This window comes from Mandrillus leucophaeus, unplaced genomic scaffold (genome assembly GCF_000951045.1).
Source record: "Mandrillus leucophaeus isolate KB7577 unplaced genomic scaffold, Mleu.le_1.0 Scaffold672, whole genome shotgun sequence".
Classification (NCBI taxonomy): domain Eukaryota; kingdom Metazoa; phylum Chordata; class Mammalia; order Primates; family Cercopithecidae; genus Mandrillus; species Mandrillus leucophaeus.
The window spans coordinates 122175-138565 of NW_012107275.1; the positions used below are offsets into that span (position 1 = coordinate 122175).

Below are 16391 nucleotides of genomic sequence, written 5' to 3' on the forward strand. Positions count from 1 at the left end.
GGACTCTGCCCGGCGAGCCCCCCGGAAAGGGGGTCCCGGCTCTGCCTCGGCCCGGCCCAGCGAGTCCAAAGAGATGACGGGGGCTAGGCTCTGGGCACAAGATGGCTCGGAGGACGAGCCGCCCAAAGACTCGGACGGAGAGGACCCCGAGGCGGCAGCTGCTGGGTGCCGGGGGCCCACTCCGGGCCAAGCTTCAGCTGGAGGGGCCGGCGCCGAGGGGAAGGGGCTTTTCTCAGGGTCCACACTGCCCCCTCCGCTGCCCCTGGGCTTCCCCTATGCCGTCAGCCCCTACTTTCACACAGGTGGGCACCCCCACACTCTAGATCCTTCCAGAGGCCACAGGACTGGCAGGCCGCCCGTGGAAGGGTCTTGGGGGAGGGGGGGCCGTGGGGAGGAAAATCCCACTTAGGTTCCCATCCTACATCTGAGCAATTGGGGCACACGGTCAGGAGACGGGCGGGTATTGGAAAGCCAGCCAGAACTCTAGTAACGTGCCCCACAACTTAGGCGCCGTAGGGGGACTCTCCGTGGATGGGGAGGAGGCCCCAGCCCCCGAGGACGTCAGCAAATGGACCGTGGATGATGTCTGCAACTTCGTGGGGGGCCTGTCTGGCTGCGGAGAGTACACTCGGGTAAGGGGGGGCCATTCCCCGGGGCAGGACTGGAACTGACACTCACTTCTTCCCTGGAAAGCATGGTGGGGTAGGGCTATTCCCCGACGTCCTCTCCCTCCCTAAAAGCAGCGCGTGGCAGGGACAGGGCTATGAACCCCACCTTTTTTTGCCAGGTGTCTTTTGCCTGACACCGACTCAAACCCAACAGAGCATTTAAAACAATTTCTGTGAGCTGCACAAGCAGTTCTGCTTGGCTTTCCTGGGCTGGAGGATGAAGCAGGCACCCGGGTCCTGACCCGCCCTCTCTTCCAGGTCTTCAGGGAGCAGGGGATCGACGGGGAGACCCTGCCACTGCTGACGGAGGAGCACCTGCTGAGCACCATGGGGCTGAAGCTGGGGCCCGCCCTTAAGATCCGGGCCCAGGTGAGCTGCGGGGGAGTGAGGTCAGGATCTCCAGACCACAGCTGGGCAGAAAGCTCTGGGTGGGTGTGCGCCAGCCCCCACCAGGCCCTCTCTCTGCAGGTGGCCAGGCGCCTGGGCCGAGTCTTCTACATGGCCAGCTTCCCTGTGGCTCTGCCACTGCAGCCACCAACCCTGCGGGCCCCGGAGCGAGAACTCGGCACAGGAGAGCAGCCCTTGTCCCCCAAGACGGCCACGTCCCCCTATGGAGGGGGCCACACCCTTGCTGGTCGAGCTTCACCCAAGCAGGAGAATGGGACTTTGGCTCTACTTCCAGGGGCCCCTGACCCTTCCCAGCCTCTGTGTTGAGGTGGCCGGGGGTACGGGGTGGGGCCACACAAATGTGCAGGAGCCACCACTCAGTACAATGGCCCTGCCTCCCACAGCTTTATTTCTTTTGGTTTTGGATGCAAAACAAAAAATTTTGAAGGAAAATGTGACTTCAAAGGAAAGGAGGAAATTTCCAAAGACTTGGGGGAGTGAATGTAGAGCCTGGTGCGGCCGAGGTCTGCAGATGGAGGGCAGAGGTGGTGGAAGGGGCCAGGGGTCTGCAGGCCTCCCCCTGGAACTAGGACTGGTCTAGTCTCCTGACATCAGGGTCATCGTGTCCCGCGCGGAGCTGGCTTCAGCCCAGAGCTGTGGGGCTTCAGCAGCCACGCCAGCCCAGCACAGCTCTCAGTCCGTTTGGTCTTCCATGCTGAAAAATAAATAAAGCCTGTCCCCTGTCTACTGCCTCCCCCAGCTGCACACACGCCAGCCTCTGGGCCTGACTGCCAGAGAGGTGGGAACACTGGCCACCAGCACGGCAGCCCCTGCAGGCCCCCAGATGGGCTGCCTTAGTCCTCTTCGGAGAGCTGCAGAGCCTCCAGCTCATCCTCCGGCCCCTGGGCCAGCTGCTGCAGCTCCCCAGGGGCCAGCCCTGCCTCTGCGTCTGGGTCTCCATCTGTGGGGAGAGATGGAGGCCACATAAATTCCGCTTTATCAGGAAGAAGCCAGCCTTGGAGGTTACTCATCACTAATTAATCACGGCACTAATTAATTTAGCCCTGCCGCTGTTGCTGGCTGCCAGAGCCAGAGAGAATAGAGCATTTGGCCTCCCCAAGGAGGGGAAAGCCTGGCCCCGAGCCCCCCGCCCACCTCCCCGCCCTCCCGCCAGATGGGATCACAGGGCCACACCCCCTCACCCCAAGACCATTCACCCTCCGAGTCGTCGTCCTCATCCTCTTCCACTCCATGCCGAGTGCTCAGGGGCCCCAGCGTCTCGTCCTTTTCCACCCCATGCCGAGTGCTCAGGGGCCCCAGTATCCCTGAGGAACAAGGAGCAGAGCCCATGTGACTCCCACCCACAGGGTCCAGCAAAGTCACAGCGAGGGCAGGAGGGTGGCCAGGCTCACAACCCTGCCTGGATGCCCGCCCTTCCCTCCGCTGACTCCAAGCAGGTGGAGAGGAGCCCTGGGGAGGAACTGGGAGGTCACAGGCCTGGGGACAGGGTTACCAATCCCAGTAGGCCTTTACTTCGAGGGTCACTAGCACCAGAAGCCTGGGAACACGGAGGTTGGCCCCAGCCGGGCCAGAGACTGGTGAGCCCCGCAGGGTGGGTACAGACGGCCCTCGTGGCTCTGGGAAGTCCAGCAGAGCCCTCCAGGCCAATCCTTCCCCTGGAAGCACCACACAGGCCCCACCTCTCTCCGAGAAGCCCTCAGTGTCGTCGTCCTCTTCAGAGCTGTTCAGGTCAAAGAGGTCTTTAAATTCCTGCCTGTCCTCATCCTTCCTGTCAGCCACCTTCCTTCGTTTGATCTCAGGGAAATTCAGGTCTTCCATCTGGAAGGCCAAAGAGCCAGGGGCTCAGGTGGGAGAGGGCAGGGCTGACGGCCACAGCTGGGCCAGGCATCGCCAGACCCACCACCAACACCGTGTGGCCAATTTCTAGTCCCCTCTCTGTTCCCCAATCAGCACAAAGCCATCCTCCAGGTTACCCACCCCATGTCCAAGGTCAAAGGCAGAGCCCTTCCTGCTTCTCCCCACCTGCCGGCCGGGGTGGCAACGTCAGTCCGGCCACTCCACCTGCCCAGAGCCCCCAGCCCATCAGGCCTGAGGGGGTGTGGCCTCCCCAACCCAGTGCAGCCCCGGGCTTCCCCTCTCTGGAAACACCTGGCTCTGGTCAGTTCTGCAACACCTACCCCCTCTCCAAGTTGAATCATCTGGGCACTGCCCTGGCAGCGCAGCCCAGCACCATGGCCCCAGCCGCCTAGCACTGTTTCCAAACCCTCACCCTGGCCGCAAAGTCTCAAGTCACAGTCCATGAGCTAGATCTGAAAACCCAGCAAGTCACACCACACCCCAGGCCCCTCCCAAGCCGCACCCGCTCTTTTCCACTGATCTCCAGCTGGATCTCCCGGTCACGCAGCTTGCGCCAGTGGCTGTAGTACCAGGTCAGGGGGGTCCCCTCTTCCCGGGTCAGCTTCTCCCAGGCTTCCTGGGGGGTTGGGGGAGTTCAGGGTCATGCCTTACCCTGGGCAAACCCCCACATCCCAGCTACACCCCTGGCAGGTGCCCTCAGGTGGCACTACCCCCCAGGTTCCACTAACCACTGCCTGCTGGTCAGACACGCCAAAGGAAACCCTCTGGCGGCGGCTGCAGATGTGCTCCGAGTTCTCCTGAACCTTCCCAAGCAGCTGCTGCACCTGCCGGCAGTAGTTGGCCACCTTGCACTCCCGGAGGAAGGACTTCAGCTGTGGAAGGGAGGGGTCAGCCACTGAAGCCCAGGGCTGCTCCATGTGCACAGCTGGCCCAGGTCTCGTGCAGAACCACGCGTGGTGGCCACGGGGATACCCCAGGAGGGAACTCAATCTCAGGGCTCAAGTGCATAGGTGTTGCGGCTGGGGTGGCAGACGCAGAGTCACCCCACCCTCTGGGCCAACGCTGCCCGCCGCCACCTCGGGAAATAAAGTTTTATGCTGGGCGCGGTGGCTCACTCCTGTAATCCCAGCACTTTGGGAGGCTGAGGCGGGTGGATCACCTGAGGTCAGGAGTTCAAAACCAGCCTGACCAACATGGCAAAACCCCGTCTCTACTAAAATACCAAAAACAGCCGGGTGTGGTGGTGGGTGCCGGTAAACCCAGCTACTCCAGAGGCTGAGGCTGGTGAATTGCTTGAGCCCAGGAGGTGGAGGTTGCAGTGAGCCGAGATCGCACCATTACACTCCAGCCTGGGCAACACAGCGAGACTCCATCTCAAAAAACAATAATAAAAAAATAGTTTCACTGGTGTGTCCACTGCATGGCTCCTGCAGTTGCCTGCGCAGCTGAACATCTGTGGGAAGCAATGTTCACCATTTGGCCCCTTACCGGAAACATTTTCTGACCCCTATTCCAGACCCAACCCTGCGCCCTGGAGTCCAGAAGCAGAGATGCCCCAATGCCGGGCATCGCCACACAAGAGGACACGGGAGGAACACAGACTGAGGCCCCTGCTCTGAGTGCCCCCGGAAAGGGGGTCCCGGCTCTGTGCCTGTGACACGTGACACGTGTGTGGCCGTGTGTGACTGAGTACACACACACACACACACACACACACACCCCCCTGTATCCTGATGAGCCTCTGACCAGTTGTGGTTCAGGTGGGCAGACCCCTCCTCCCCACAAACCTGTAATTGGCACATCTGATTCTAGCCACCAGGGCCAGACATCAGGGCCTCCACCCCTCCCTTTGGGCACAGGCCTCCGAGGCTGGAAACATCAGGGCTGAGAGCAAACAGGCCTCCCGTGGACCCCGAAGGACCTTCTGAGGACAAGGACAAGCCCCTCCTCCGCCCTCCTCCGGCCTACGGTGAGGCTGACTTGGGGCATTTGGCGAGGCAGGCCGGGCCTCGCAGCCACTGAGAAGCCACTCCACCCACTCCCCACACCCGGGATGGCCCGGGGAAGTGTGCGGTCAGGGCACCAGCCTGAGCCAGGGTCGGCACACTCAGTCCCAACCCCGAATCAGCCTTGTGGCTCCCCCCTGGGAGGAGGCTGTTGTACTCCCAGGGTCCTCAGCCCGCTGCCGAAGCCTGCCCGCAAACCTAAATGGCTTAGAACCCCTTGTCAAGAGTCCCATGGCACCCAAGGACACCCACAGGCTCCCCATCAGCCCCTCCACGGCCCGGGGTGGGGGCTGCCAGCACGGAGCCTCTACACCAGTCGGCTCTGCCCCGGCCCCAGGTACCCGGGACAAAGACACCTCTACCGGCCCGGGGCAGCCGGGCCCATTGTAAGACAGGATGAGTCGGCCACAAGCAGGTGTGGGCAGAACACACACCTGCAGGACCACGGGCAGCGCCAGCTCCGGGAAGCCGATGCAGTGTGCCTGACTGTGCAGGTACTCCAGGGTGAGGTCGTACAGCTGCTCCACCAGGCCGTCCTGAGGAGCAGGGGAGAGGACTGAGTGCGTTAGGGAGAAGCAGGGGCTGGCACTCAGTCCCCTCCACTCAGGCTATCAGGTCAGCCTCATCTCCAGAGCAGGGACTGCAAGACAGGGCCCTGGGCCCCCAGCCCTGATAGACCATGAAGGTCCATACTTGAACTCGGAGGATGCCAGCCCCCTCCCATTCACCTCAGCACCCCCAACCCCACCCTGGGAACTGCCCAGGCCCCTCCCCAGGAGGCCAGCCTCACCCGGTAGGCCTTCTCCTGAAGGTTGACATTGGACAGCTTCAGGATCACAGAGAAGTTGATGGGCTTGGAGCTCATGCGCCCCGGCTTCTTGTTGAAGTCGACCTGCTGGAACATCTGGCCCGAGGGCCGTGTCAGGCTATCTTGGCCCTGTGCCTGGTCACCCTGGCTGCACCCTGGTCCCCCGATCCCCTGGGCCCCACGCCTGGTCCCCCGGTCCCTTTGGCCCTGTGCCTGGCTGCACCTTGGTCCCCCTTGTCCCCTCAGTCCCGCACCTGGCTGGACCTAGTCACCCTGGTCCTCAGGCTTCAGCACGAGGAGACCCAAGCTGAGACCAGAGATGGGCAGCTAGGCATGGTCCCAGCCCCGTGGCCTCCACGGCCTGCTGTGTCCCTGAGTGGGGTTCTGGTCAGCAGCGCCGGATCAGGAACACGGGTCCTTTCCCAGAATCCTGGGAAGCACTAAGGACCCGCGTCTGGAGACCTAGAGGTCCCTGCCACACAGAGTACAGGACAGCCCCCATTCCCGACAACGTGGCACTGAGGCCCGTCCTGGCCCTCAGCACGGCAGCACCACACAGGGCTCTGTCCTGAGCAACCAGAGGATGCAGCAGCAACAGCAAGGAGTGCCAAACATAGGAAGGGATGGAGAGAGGCCTGGGGGGCCCCCCTCCCACATCCTCCACAGAAGCCACAGGCTGTACACCTCCATAGAACATGCCAGGAGAAGGAGTCTAGCCCGGCCTCTTAGTCTTGTGACCCCTCCCCAACCACCAGGAGACCCCTCACACAGGGGCCCTCAGGCTGTGAACCATGGAGGTTCAGGGTACATGCTGAGGCACCCAGAGAACAGAAGGTTATGGGGGGCCCAAGGGTGGAGGCCCCAGCAAGAGACCCCACTCAGCAGGGGTGGCTGCCAGACAGCTGAGCTCAGGTCCAGATGGAAAAATGCCCTGGTACTGATGAGCCCCTGGGAGGGCACTGCCCTTCTCTAGCCTGGGCCGAAGTATGGGCGGGCCACTGGCTTCCTGCCCAGGCACCGGGGAAGGGCGGGCACAGCCTACAACTGAGGGCTTTGCTTTAGCCTTTAGGGTTTGCTTTTTCCGGAGAGGAGAAGCCTGCATCCCTGCATGAGAGGGGCCTGCGGGGTGCGGCTGCAGTGAACCAGAGCAGTGCAGAGGTGAAGAAACAGACACTGCAAGAGAGCAAGAAAGCCGCCGCCGGGGAGACTGAGCAGAGCGGACGGACACAAAACATGCCTGGAGCTGGGCAGCAGAGCTGGAGGCCTGCACACACAGGGGCCAGGCCAACGGCTGGGCAGAGACCACTGCTGGCTGCCGTAGAAGTGAACGTGGCTTCCTAAAGATGTTCAGCATCCCTGCCTCGGTGGAAGGGGAATCAGGACGTGCCTGGGGCTTCCATACCTTCTGGACCTGGCAACCTGGAGACCTAGCCCCCAAAACAGCTGTGACATGACTCTGGGCCTTCATGAGGCTGAGAACTAATTAGATAAACAAAGTGGACATCGTGAAGTCCTAAATTTATGGTGGGCTGGGGCCTAACCCACCCACTGAATGTCAAAACTTCAGACTCCAACTTTTCCCTACCTGAGTGGCACGTGTACATGCAAAGATGCATGCCCACAAGTATATACAGATGCATGTGCATGCACACAGGTGCACACATGCACAGGTACACACACGCAGATGCACAGGCATGCACCCAGGTGCACACACACACAGGTACACGCATAGGTATGCACAAGTGCACACATGCACAGGTACACACATGCAGACGCATGTGCAAGCATACAGGTGCACATACACAGATACACACACAGATACACACAGGCGCACACATGAACAGGCACACACACAGGTACACACAGATACGCATAGGTGCACACACGCACAGTATACATATGCAAATGCATGCACAGGTACACACACAGGTACACACACATAGACGCACATGCATGCACCCACGGATGGTGCACACACATACGCATGCATGCACAAAGGTGCACACACAGGTCCACACACGCAGATGCATGTGCATGCATACAGGGACACAAAGGCATACACACGCAGCATGCATGCACACAGATGCACGTGTACAAAGGTACGTGCACAGATACACGCAGACCCGCATGCACACAGGTATACATACGCACATACCTGCAAGCACACAGGCATTCATGGATACACGTGCACACACACATGCACATATGGAAACATGCACACATGGACCGATATGCGCACACACAGATTTGCACACGCATGTGCACACAGATGGTGCACTCACACACATGCATGCAGGCACAGACACAAACGCACTCACCCACAGATGTACACACCCCCCCATACAAATACATACACATGCACACAACTGTCGGGGCACAGCCTTGCAGAGGGTACAGTTCAGCAATCAGACTGGGGTTTTGGCCCCGCTCTCCTGCCAACTCGTCTTGGGCAAGCACCTATAGGGTCAGGGCCTGGCATCCTCAAGCGCAGCCCTAGCAGCAGCTGTTTTCATCTCCAGAGGCCCCACGTCCCCCAGCACTGCCCCCGGCTTGCGGAGAGCACCGTCCTCAGGACACCGGTGACAAGGACCAACACTGCCCCCAGCTCGCCGAGGAGCACCGTCCTCAGGACCCAGTGACAAGGAGGCGGCCAGGGCTCCGGGAGGTCGCGGGACAACTCAGCACAGACGCCCTGAGCGGCAGATGCTCCCCACAGGAGCAGGCAGAGGGGCCGCACACCCACCATAGCCCCACTCACCTCCAGGATGAAAGGCAGCACTGGGATGAAGGCCCCCGAGCTCCCTGAGAGCAGCGTCAGGGCACGGATGCAGTGCATTCGCAGTGGGTAGAAGCGAGCAGTGGGGATGAGCCTGGGGGTGGGAAGGCCCAGTGAGCAGAGGCCCCAGCTCTGGCAACCCCTGCCCCTCCCCCTGCCGTCTTGGACCCCCTCCCCGCTCACTGGCATCAGATCCCTCAAGCAGGGCAAGGCAAGTCTGAACCCCAGGGGACCTGCACCCCTTGCTCAGCTGTGGGGCTGCAGGCACCTTACCCAGCTTTCAGCTTAACTTCATGTTAACACGGTGCCAGGGGTCTCATCTGTTCCTGCCTCCTCTCCTCTCCACTCCTGCTTTCCTGCTTCTTCCCTTCGACCTCCCACCTCCCTTCCCAGCTTTGAGTTTCTAAGGCTCAGCCAGACAGACGCCCCCTCCTGGCCAAAGAGGCCACAAAAGCATCCGGCCAAAGCGCCGCTCCCACCTTTTCCTGCTGCAGCCCCTACCCTGCCCGGACCCTCCCGAGTGCTCACGCCCAAAATGCAGCTCACTGCATCAGACGTGCTCCACCCGTAAACCCCACGTAATGAACCAAGCTCACTGTAAACTGCACACAAGCCCCCAGAACACGCTCGGTGGCACCCGAGGCAGCTAAACCGCTGCTGGAGCAGCTCATGTCACAGGGGCCCACCAGCCCAGCTCTCCAGAGTCCAGTGCATCTCCCTGTAGCGGGTACAGGGACCCCAGCCCTTCCTCAGGGACGGCCAGGACACAGACTCAGGCCCCAGGGCCCTGAACGCCAGAGCTACTGCCCACACAGTCCCAGCAAATTTGCTTCTCCTGAGCCTCCTGGATAGCCCTGCCCACCCCACAACTCACTTGATACAGCCAATGATGACCTGCGCAAGGGGGTAGACCAAGGGCTGGAGAGCTTCGCTGGGGCCCAGAGTGCTCAGGACCCGGCACCACAGGTAGAGGCAGTGCACGTACTGCCAGTTGTATACAGACTGGTATGTTTCCTGATCAGAGAGAACCACGTCAGCCACTGGCCAGGCTGACCGGCCGGGCTGACGCACATTCCTCCTGGGCTGGCACAGGAATCATTTCCTCACCTCGCACGCGGGGTCTCAACCCATCCACCCTTCCTCGACCTGCGAGGACCGACTGCACCGAGGTGCTCGGCTGTCTCCAACAGACGGGCTTCGGGGAGGCCCCAGGCCCTGCCTTGGGTCAAGCACCTGGGCTGCCCCACCCCATGCCCAGCATGAGCCTGGAAGGGCCCACCACACACCTTCTTACGGGTGGTCATGGCGTTGCGCAGGTGTATGGCGAGCTGGCGGACGTAGAGGAAGGCGTGCTGGTAGGCCACACCCGGCTCCAGGGCCAGCAGCTCTGTCAGGGTCCGCTGCATGAAACTGATGAAGGGGAGGGCACCAGGCGAGGTGAACTTGCAGTTCCTCACATACGTGATGTACATTTGCTGCGGAGGGACCCGGTCAGAGCCACCTGGGATCAGGGCCATGTACCTCCATCGCCCACTCCAGGCCCCCTGTGAACCCCTGGGCCTTTCCCTCAGAGCTGGGCCTCAAGGAAGAGCCGTAGCCCCTCGCACAGCCCCCACCCCCATGTGCCCACCAGCCTCAGGCCTGGGAGGAGGTGGGGCACAAGCTCCTGCTGCACACTGGGCCTGTCTGGGGGCTGAAGGTCCCCACATGCAGGCCACCCACGGCTGGGGGACGGGCAGGACTGTACCCTGACCATGGCCTCAGATGCCAACACCCAGTGTCCTCCTCCAGCCAGGGAGGCCCTCACCTGGGGAAGTTGTGTGAAGTAGGGTCCAGGGGCCCTGGTGCCCTGAGAAGGCTGAGGGCTCTCTTCCCTGCCCACCACCCCCAGATGCTCTGTAAGACATTCGTGGTCCAAGGGCCCAGGTCTGCTCAGAGCCGCAGTGCAGGGCCCAGTGAGGGGCACCACCAAGGCAGCCTCCCCCGCCTCAGGCTGAGATTTCCAAAGCAGACGCTGAGGGACACAGATGCAGGGCCTCCCACTACCTTGAGGACGGGGCCGAGGAAAGTGGCCTTCTTGTGCCGGCAGATTCTGCTGAGGACCAGGAACGCCAGCACCCGCAGGGACTCCTCCCCAGTGCTCCATACGACCACCATTCTCTGCAGAAGGTCAGACATCACTGCTGGCCCCCCAGCCTCCTCAGCTGGGATGCCCCAGGGCCAGCACAGCCCTCCCCAGCCAGGCAAAAGCTCCCGTGGCCACCAGCTCTTCCCAAAGCACGAGGGAGCTGTGAGTTAGGAGCTCAGCTACAGAAGTAAACAGAACAGGCGCGCTTGCTCCTCGTGAGAAGAGGACCACAAAAGCGTATGTCAGACACGCCACCGTATGTGAAATCACACCGGGAAAAGAATAGCTCACGTGGCTTTGCTCACAGACTGAGCCATGCTGCCCAGGCAGGTGGGGGTGGGGGCCAGGTGCTTCTGCGGCCTTGCTAGCCAAGTGGAGCCAGTGGAGCGTGGGCACCACCTGTGCCCTGGTCAGGAGTGGGATGTGGTGGGGGCAGCCGCGTGGGCCCCGACCCCATGACAGACAGGGAGGGGACTGGGCCGCCCACCTTGAGCAGCATGCGGCACTGCTTGGGGAAGGTCAGGAAGCAGGGCACCAGCACGCTGATGTGCTGCAGTACGGCCGCCAACACCGTCGTCTCCGCCAGACAGGACACCAGCTAGGGGCAGGAGGAGACAGTGAAGCCCCAAACCCACACATTCTGGGATACAAAAAAGGGCTGGATCACCAGATACAGCCAGGCCCCTGTGCCCTCCCCACCAGAACAGCACCTGTATGACCGAGCCCAGGTACGCCTTGATGTCCACACAGAGCTTCCCCCACAGCGGGCTGCTGGACGGCTGCAGCATCCTGCAGAGAAACCACCCATCCCTGTCTGGGAAGCCCCATGGCTTGGACGCAAGGCTGCTCAGCGTCTTGGCGCGGGTCCTGGCCAGCGCAGCCTCCACAACCCTGCAGAGACTCCCATCTCTCCTCTCGAGAAAGCTCAGGGACCTTACAGCCGGACGGACACAGGGGCTTAGCAGGACCCTCTCAGGGGCACTAGCCCCTCCTTCAGTGGCCCTGAACTCCTGTCTGTCCTGGCCCAGGGTTGGCCGCCTCCCTGAGAGTCCCCAGAAGTCCCAGCCTCCAGCTCCATCTCTCAGACATAAACCTTTTCTAAGTCCCCTTGATCATATCCCCACGAGACCACATGAGGCCCCTAAGCCCAGCAGCTGGTACTCGGTGCCTCTGGGGTCTGCCAGGCACCACCAACTGCCGCAGGCTGGTTTCCTTTCGCCCACGTTTGCTGCACAAAGAAAAGAAAATCAGAGGACAGGTGTGGAGGCTCATGCCAGTAGTCACTGCACTTTAGGAAACCAAGGCAGGGGTATCAAACTCCAAGCCCGGAAGTTTGAGACCAGCCTGAACAACATAGTGAGACCCTCTCTCTACAAAAATATACAAAATATCATCCACGCCTGCAGGCTAAGGTGGGAGAATCCAGGAGGTAGGTGTCGCAGTGAGCTGTGGTCAGACCACTGCATTCCAGCCTGGGCAACATAGCAAGACTCTGTCTCATAAGCGAAAAAAAAAAAAACCATTTACCAGAACCCATGCAGTAGGCGCTCACTAAAATCTGCTGAAGCACGGGAAGGACAAAGGCAGGGCCCCAGAAAGGCCCCCCTGTCCTCAACCCTCCTCACACCTGTGTTGACACTGGCTGTTGGGCACCTGCTGCTGCTCCCCCACGGCCTGACACCCTCTGGCACAGCTGCTGCCTTGACAGGGGTTCCTGACCTAGTGGCTCAGGCTGCTTGCTGTCCCCCAGTCACTGCCTGTCCTCCACGCCATCTGCCAGCTTCCCCGTCCCCTTCGGACAGCACTGCCTCCATGTGGACACAGCTCTGCTCCATCCGCCCAGCCCCGACCACCACCACCAGCAACAGTGCCCGTCTCCTGAGCCGCTGTCTCCTGCCCCCGAGGTGCTGATGGCGAGACCTCTCCCTTGGGTCTCCTTTCTTCCTCTGGAAGGTGTCTTGGGGCAATTTCAACTCTAGCCCTCCACTGCCTCAAGGTTACATGGCTGCACGGCCCCTGGAACCCCAATGTGACCCATGCTCTACCAAATGCTTGGCTGTACATCTCTCTCTGAAAACCTTCCACGGCCTTCTCTGCCCAACCTTCCTCTAAGGGGGAAGTTGAGGCCCTCAGGCCCCTGTCTACAGACACACGCAGCTGCAGGAAACAGGCCAGTCACAGTGCAGAGGTCAAGGAGCATGGACAGAACTTCCAAGGCCGTACGAAGGGGAAGAGAGCAAGCACCCTAACCTCCTAACCTGGGAAATTCTAAGCGCAAAGGCAGCCGCACATCCATACCTCCTGAGACTCTGAGCAGAGAACTTTCCTTTTCAGGAAGGAAAGAAGGTGGGGCCACTCCAACCGGCCCCAAGTGCCCAGCCTCTCCCAAGGGTCCCTCATGCCTCGTTGCCTTCTTAGGGTCCCCGAGAAGAGCCTGGCTCTGTCACCACATCTCTGTCCTGGCCACAAGGCCTCTGGCTTCTCCTGTGTGTAGTCCCAATCCCCCTTTCACTCCCTCTCCTCTTACCTGCTGCTGTCCTTTGCCGCCTTTCCAAACAGCAGCTTCTGGAGACAGCCAATAAGGTCTCTGATGCAGAAAGTGACCAGAGCATTGAACACTGCAATGAAAAGGCCTGGATGTACTCATGGGATACAGAACACAACAGACAGCCTGGATGCCAGGGTTCCCCCCAGCTCACCAGACAGCCTGGATGCCAGGGTCCCCTCAAGCTCACCAGCCTGGATGCCAGGGTCCCCCCAGCTCACCAGCACTGTCCGTGACCTGGAATTTGTTGGCCTCATCACTTTCCCGGTCCCCTTGGGTGGTGGCCACAGCTGCTCGGAACGCCTGTACCACTTCATGGAACAGCTTTGGAGTGAGGCGTTGCTGAAGGAGCAAGAGTACCAGGGGCGTCAGGGGAGCCAAGACTGCACTGGGCAGAGTGGAAACGGTGGCCCCAGAGAAAGGCGCCCTCACCCTCAGACACAGGGCAGAGGTGGGGGGGGCCCACAGAGCCCCATACGGATAACAAAAATGGAAACCAAGTCTAGAATTCTCTGGGAAGGGGAGGGAGTCTGGCTCAGGGGCCCCAGGGAACGGGCTGGGGGTTCCAGATCCTGGACTATGGCCACCTCCAGGTGGTATCTGGAGCTCTCCCTATCCTTGTCCCTAGAAAAACCACTGAGAGAGGCTCAGAAGCACCCCAGCTCCCCCAGCCAACAAAGGCACAGACAGTCCATCCCACCCACAGTGGGGCAGATTCTGGGGAGCCAGGCGCCGACAGAGCCCCTGGAATCTACCCAAAGGTGAACACACAGTCCTGGGGCAATCAAGCAAGCAGGAGGATCAAGGCGTAGTGACCTGCGCTGAAGAGGACTCCAGTGTCCCCTGCGTGGAGAAGAGCTCCTCCCACCAGCACAGCCTCAGGCACCCCAAGTGAGGCAAGGCCAGATTCCTGCCTAGGGCACCCAGCTGCCCACCCCTCGCTGCTGCTCACCTTTGCTGCCTGCTTCCATCTCTCAACCATGGCGAGGGTCACAGGAACACAATTCTTCCCCTTCAGTCCTCTGGGGACTCTGTCCCCATCTTCCCCCTCCTCTGCTCCATCCTCCTCCTCACTGGCTTCCTGCACAGAAAGGCTGAGCTGAAGGAGGGTGTAGAGGCCACAAGTGCCCTCCTGGTTCGGCCCATGCCCTCACCTCCAGCACATCCGGCAGGGCGTGGAACGGCTCCCCCTCCTCCTCAGAGCTGTCTGAGTCGCTGAAGTTTAGCAGGCTCTGGTCATTCTCCTGCAGGAACTTGTAGAACTCGGGGTCTCTGTCCTTCAGCCGAGACAGCTGGTCCTTGTGCTCAGAGGCACCGCCTTTACGCCGGCTGAGAAGGCACAAGTCAGCAACCCCAGTAGAAAGTGGAAGTAGAGGGGGTGGGGAGTGGCCTACAGGGTTAGTCTGCTCCGTTCACGAGAGTCACCAACAAGCAAGGCAGGAGGATTGCCAGGAGGTATGTTTTTGGCAGTCCCATCTCTCCAACAGCCTCTACAACGTACGCTCAAATCCAATACACAGGACCCCCAGCCACGGTCTTCCCTGCACTTGTTGCACCTGTGCCATGCTCTATTCTGGCTGTTGGTAGCTTCACCCTTCCAGGGACCCAGACTAAAAGCAAACCTCTGTCTCTAATACCCAACACGCAACTTGTCATCAGATCTCATTAGCAACACCTTCAAAACTGTTCACGCCTCCTCTCAAACCACCAGAGTTCAACTCTCAGTTAACATAAAAGTCTCTCCGTTTCCACCCTTGCCACCTACAAGGCACTCCACCGCTCAAACCCAGAAGTAACTTCCTGTTTTACAAGGTAACCTTAGGACAGTCTACGGCCCCTGGCTCTTCATCACCCTTCCGGGCTCATCTGCTCCTACTCACCCGCTCACTCCTGCCACAGCCACCACGTTTACCTCTGCACCCTCCCCAAATGCTCTCACCGCACGGCCTTTACTGTTTCTGCTACCTGAAATCCAAGACATGCTCCCCCTACTGCCTGCGTGGCCTCCTCGCTTGAGGTCTTTATTCAGACATCATCTTCTCAGTCACCTCCACTTTTCTTTTCTTTTCTTTTTCTGAGATGGAATCTCACTGTCGCCCAGGCTGGAGTGCAGTGGTGCAATCTCCACTCACCGCAACCTCCGCCTCCCAGGTTCAAGCGATTCTCCTGCCTCAGCCTCCCAAGTAGCTAAGACTACAGGTGCGTGTCACCATGCCCAGCTAATTTTTGTATTTTTGGGTTTCTTTCTTTTTTCTTTTTGAGACGGAGTCTCACTCTGTTGCCCAGGCTGGAATGCAATGGTGCCATCTCGGCTTACTGCAACCTCCACCTCCTGAATTCAAGCGACTCTCCTGCCTCAGCCTGCCGAGTAATTGGGATTACAGGCACCCACCACGCCCGGCTAATGTTTGTATTTTTAGTAGAGACGAGATTTCTCCATGTTGGTCAGGCTGGTCTCGAATTCCTGACCTCAGGTGATCTGCCCGCCTGGGCCTCCCAAAGTGCTGGCATTACAGGTGTGAGCCACAGCGCCCAGCCTCCGCTCCTTCTAACAGAGCAACTCGGCTCCCCCGGCAATTCCCTCCCCAGCACTTATCTGTTCCACTGAACTGCAAGCGGTGATTTTACCCAAGACCGCGAGAGCTCTCCCAGATCGCGAAGAGACGTTTGCAGAACTCGCCAACATACGTTCGCAAGACATACATAGGACCGGGTTTGGCACCGGGCAGGAGCTCAGTAAACAACGGATGAAACAGTAAGTTAAGCTGAAGGGACTGGGGGTAGAGGTCGGAGGTCCTTAGGCCTTGACCCTGAGACCCCAGGCGAGGTCAGCAAACTTGCGGCGGGGTGGGCCAGGGCGAGCCAGGAGGTTCTGCTCACGCCTGTCCCCACTCACCTGGCCGAGGGACTCCCGCCCGGCTCATCCGGACTCCGGGCAGCCTCGCGTGTCTCCCGCGTGTCCGCTTCTGGGGAGTTTTCGGACTCGGATTCGGACTCGGAGTCAAAGCCCGAAGCTAGGAACTCGTCCACCGTCAGCTCCGCCAGGCGCCTGCGGGTCACGCAGGAGTCACAGCTGCCCGCAGGCGCAGCTCGCCCCAGCCCCGCTGAGAGGAGCAAGAAAAGCCCCTTGGATACAAACACCCACCGAGAGGCAGAGGCGGCCCTCGGACCCGCTGCTTACCTCTTGCGGCTCCG

The 16391-nt window shown here is 60.4% G+C and overlaps 2 protein-coding genes across 2 annotated transcripts in view; one reads left to right on the forward strand and one right to left on the reverse strand.

The window, feature by feature from the left end:
• The window catches only part of SAMD11 (sterile alpha motif domain containing 11), a 13698-nt gene extending 11907 nt beyond the window's left edge, over positions 1-1791 (forward strand). Inside the window, exons 9-12 of the mRNA XM_012001994.1 lie at positions 7-302; positions 508-632; positions 927-1037; positions 1137-1791. Of these exons, the coding sequence (XP_011857384.1) occupies positions 7-302; positions 508-632; positions 927-1037; positions 1137-1382 (778 nt within the window). The 3' untranslated portion in view covers positions 1383-1791. The remainder of the gene's footprint in view (positions 1-6; positions 303-507; positions 633-926; positions 1038-1136) is intronic.
• On the reverse strand, positions 1445-16384 carry NOC2L (nucleolar complex associated 2 homolog (S. cerevisiae)). Its single transcript, XM_012001962.1, has 20 exons — positions 16378-16384; positions 16093-16245; positions 14351-14525; positions 14149-14277; positions 13418-13538; positions 13179-13269; positions 11820-11879; positions 11362-11440; positions 11139-11249; positions 10570-10683; positions 9810-9998; positions 9398-9537; positions 8506-8617; positions 5730-5843; positions 5374-5475; positions 3662-3805; positions 3436-3549; positions 2756-2894; positions 2258-2380; positions 1445-2016 (listed from the first exon to the last, which is right to left on the reverse strand). Exons 4-20 carry the CDS (start codon positions 14176-14178, stop codon positions 1910-1912), a joined length of 1890 nt encoding a protein of 629 aa, XP_011857352.1. The 5' UTR covers positions 14179-14277; positions 14351-14525; positions 16093-16245; positions 16378-16384; the 3' UTR covers positions 1445-1909.
• Positions 16385-16391: the final 7 nt, after the last annotated feature.

Bases quoted from the DNA above. Each gene is read 5' to 3' on its own strand.
- NOC2L (XM_012001962.1), bottom strand. From the start codon at position 14,178: ATGGTTGAGAGATGGAAGCAGGCAGCAAAG. The intron at 13,539-14,148 runs GTGAGCAGCAGC...TTGCTCCTTCAG, and splicing joins GATGGAAGCAGGCAGCAAAG to CAACGCCTCACTCCAAAGCT. The intron at 5,476-5,729 runs GTGAGGCTGGCC...CCTGCTCCTCAG, and splicing joins TTCAGGAGAAGGCCTACCGG to GACGGCCTGGTGGAGCAGCT.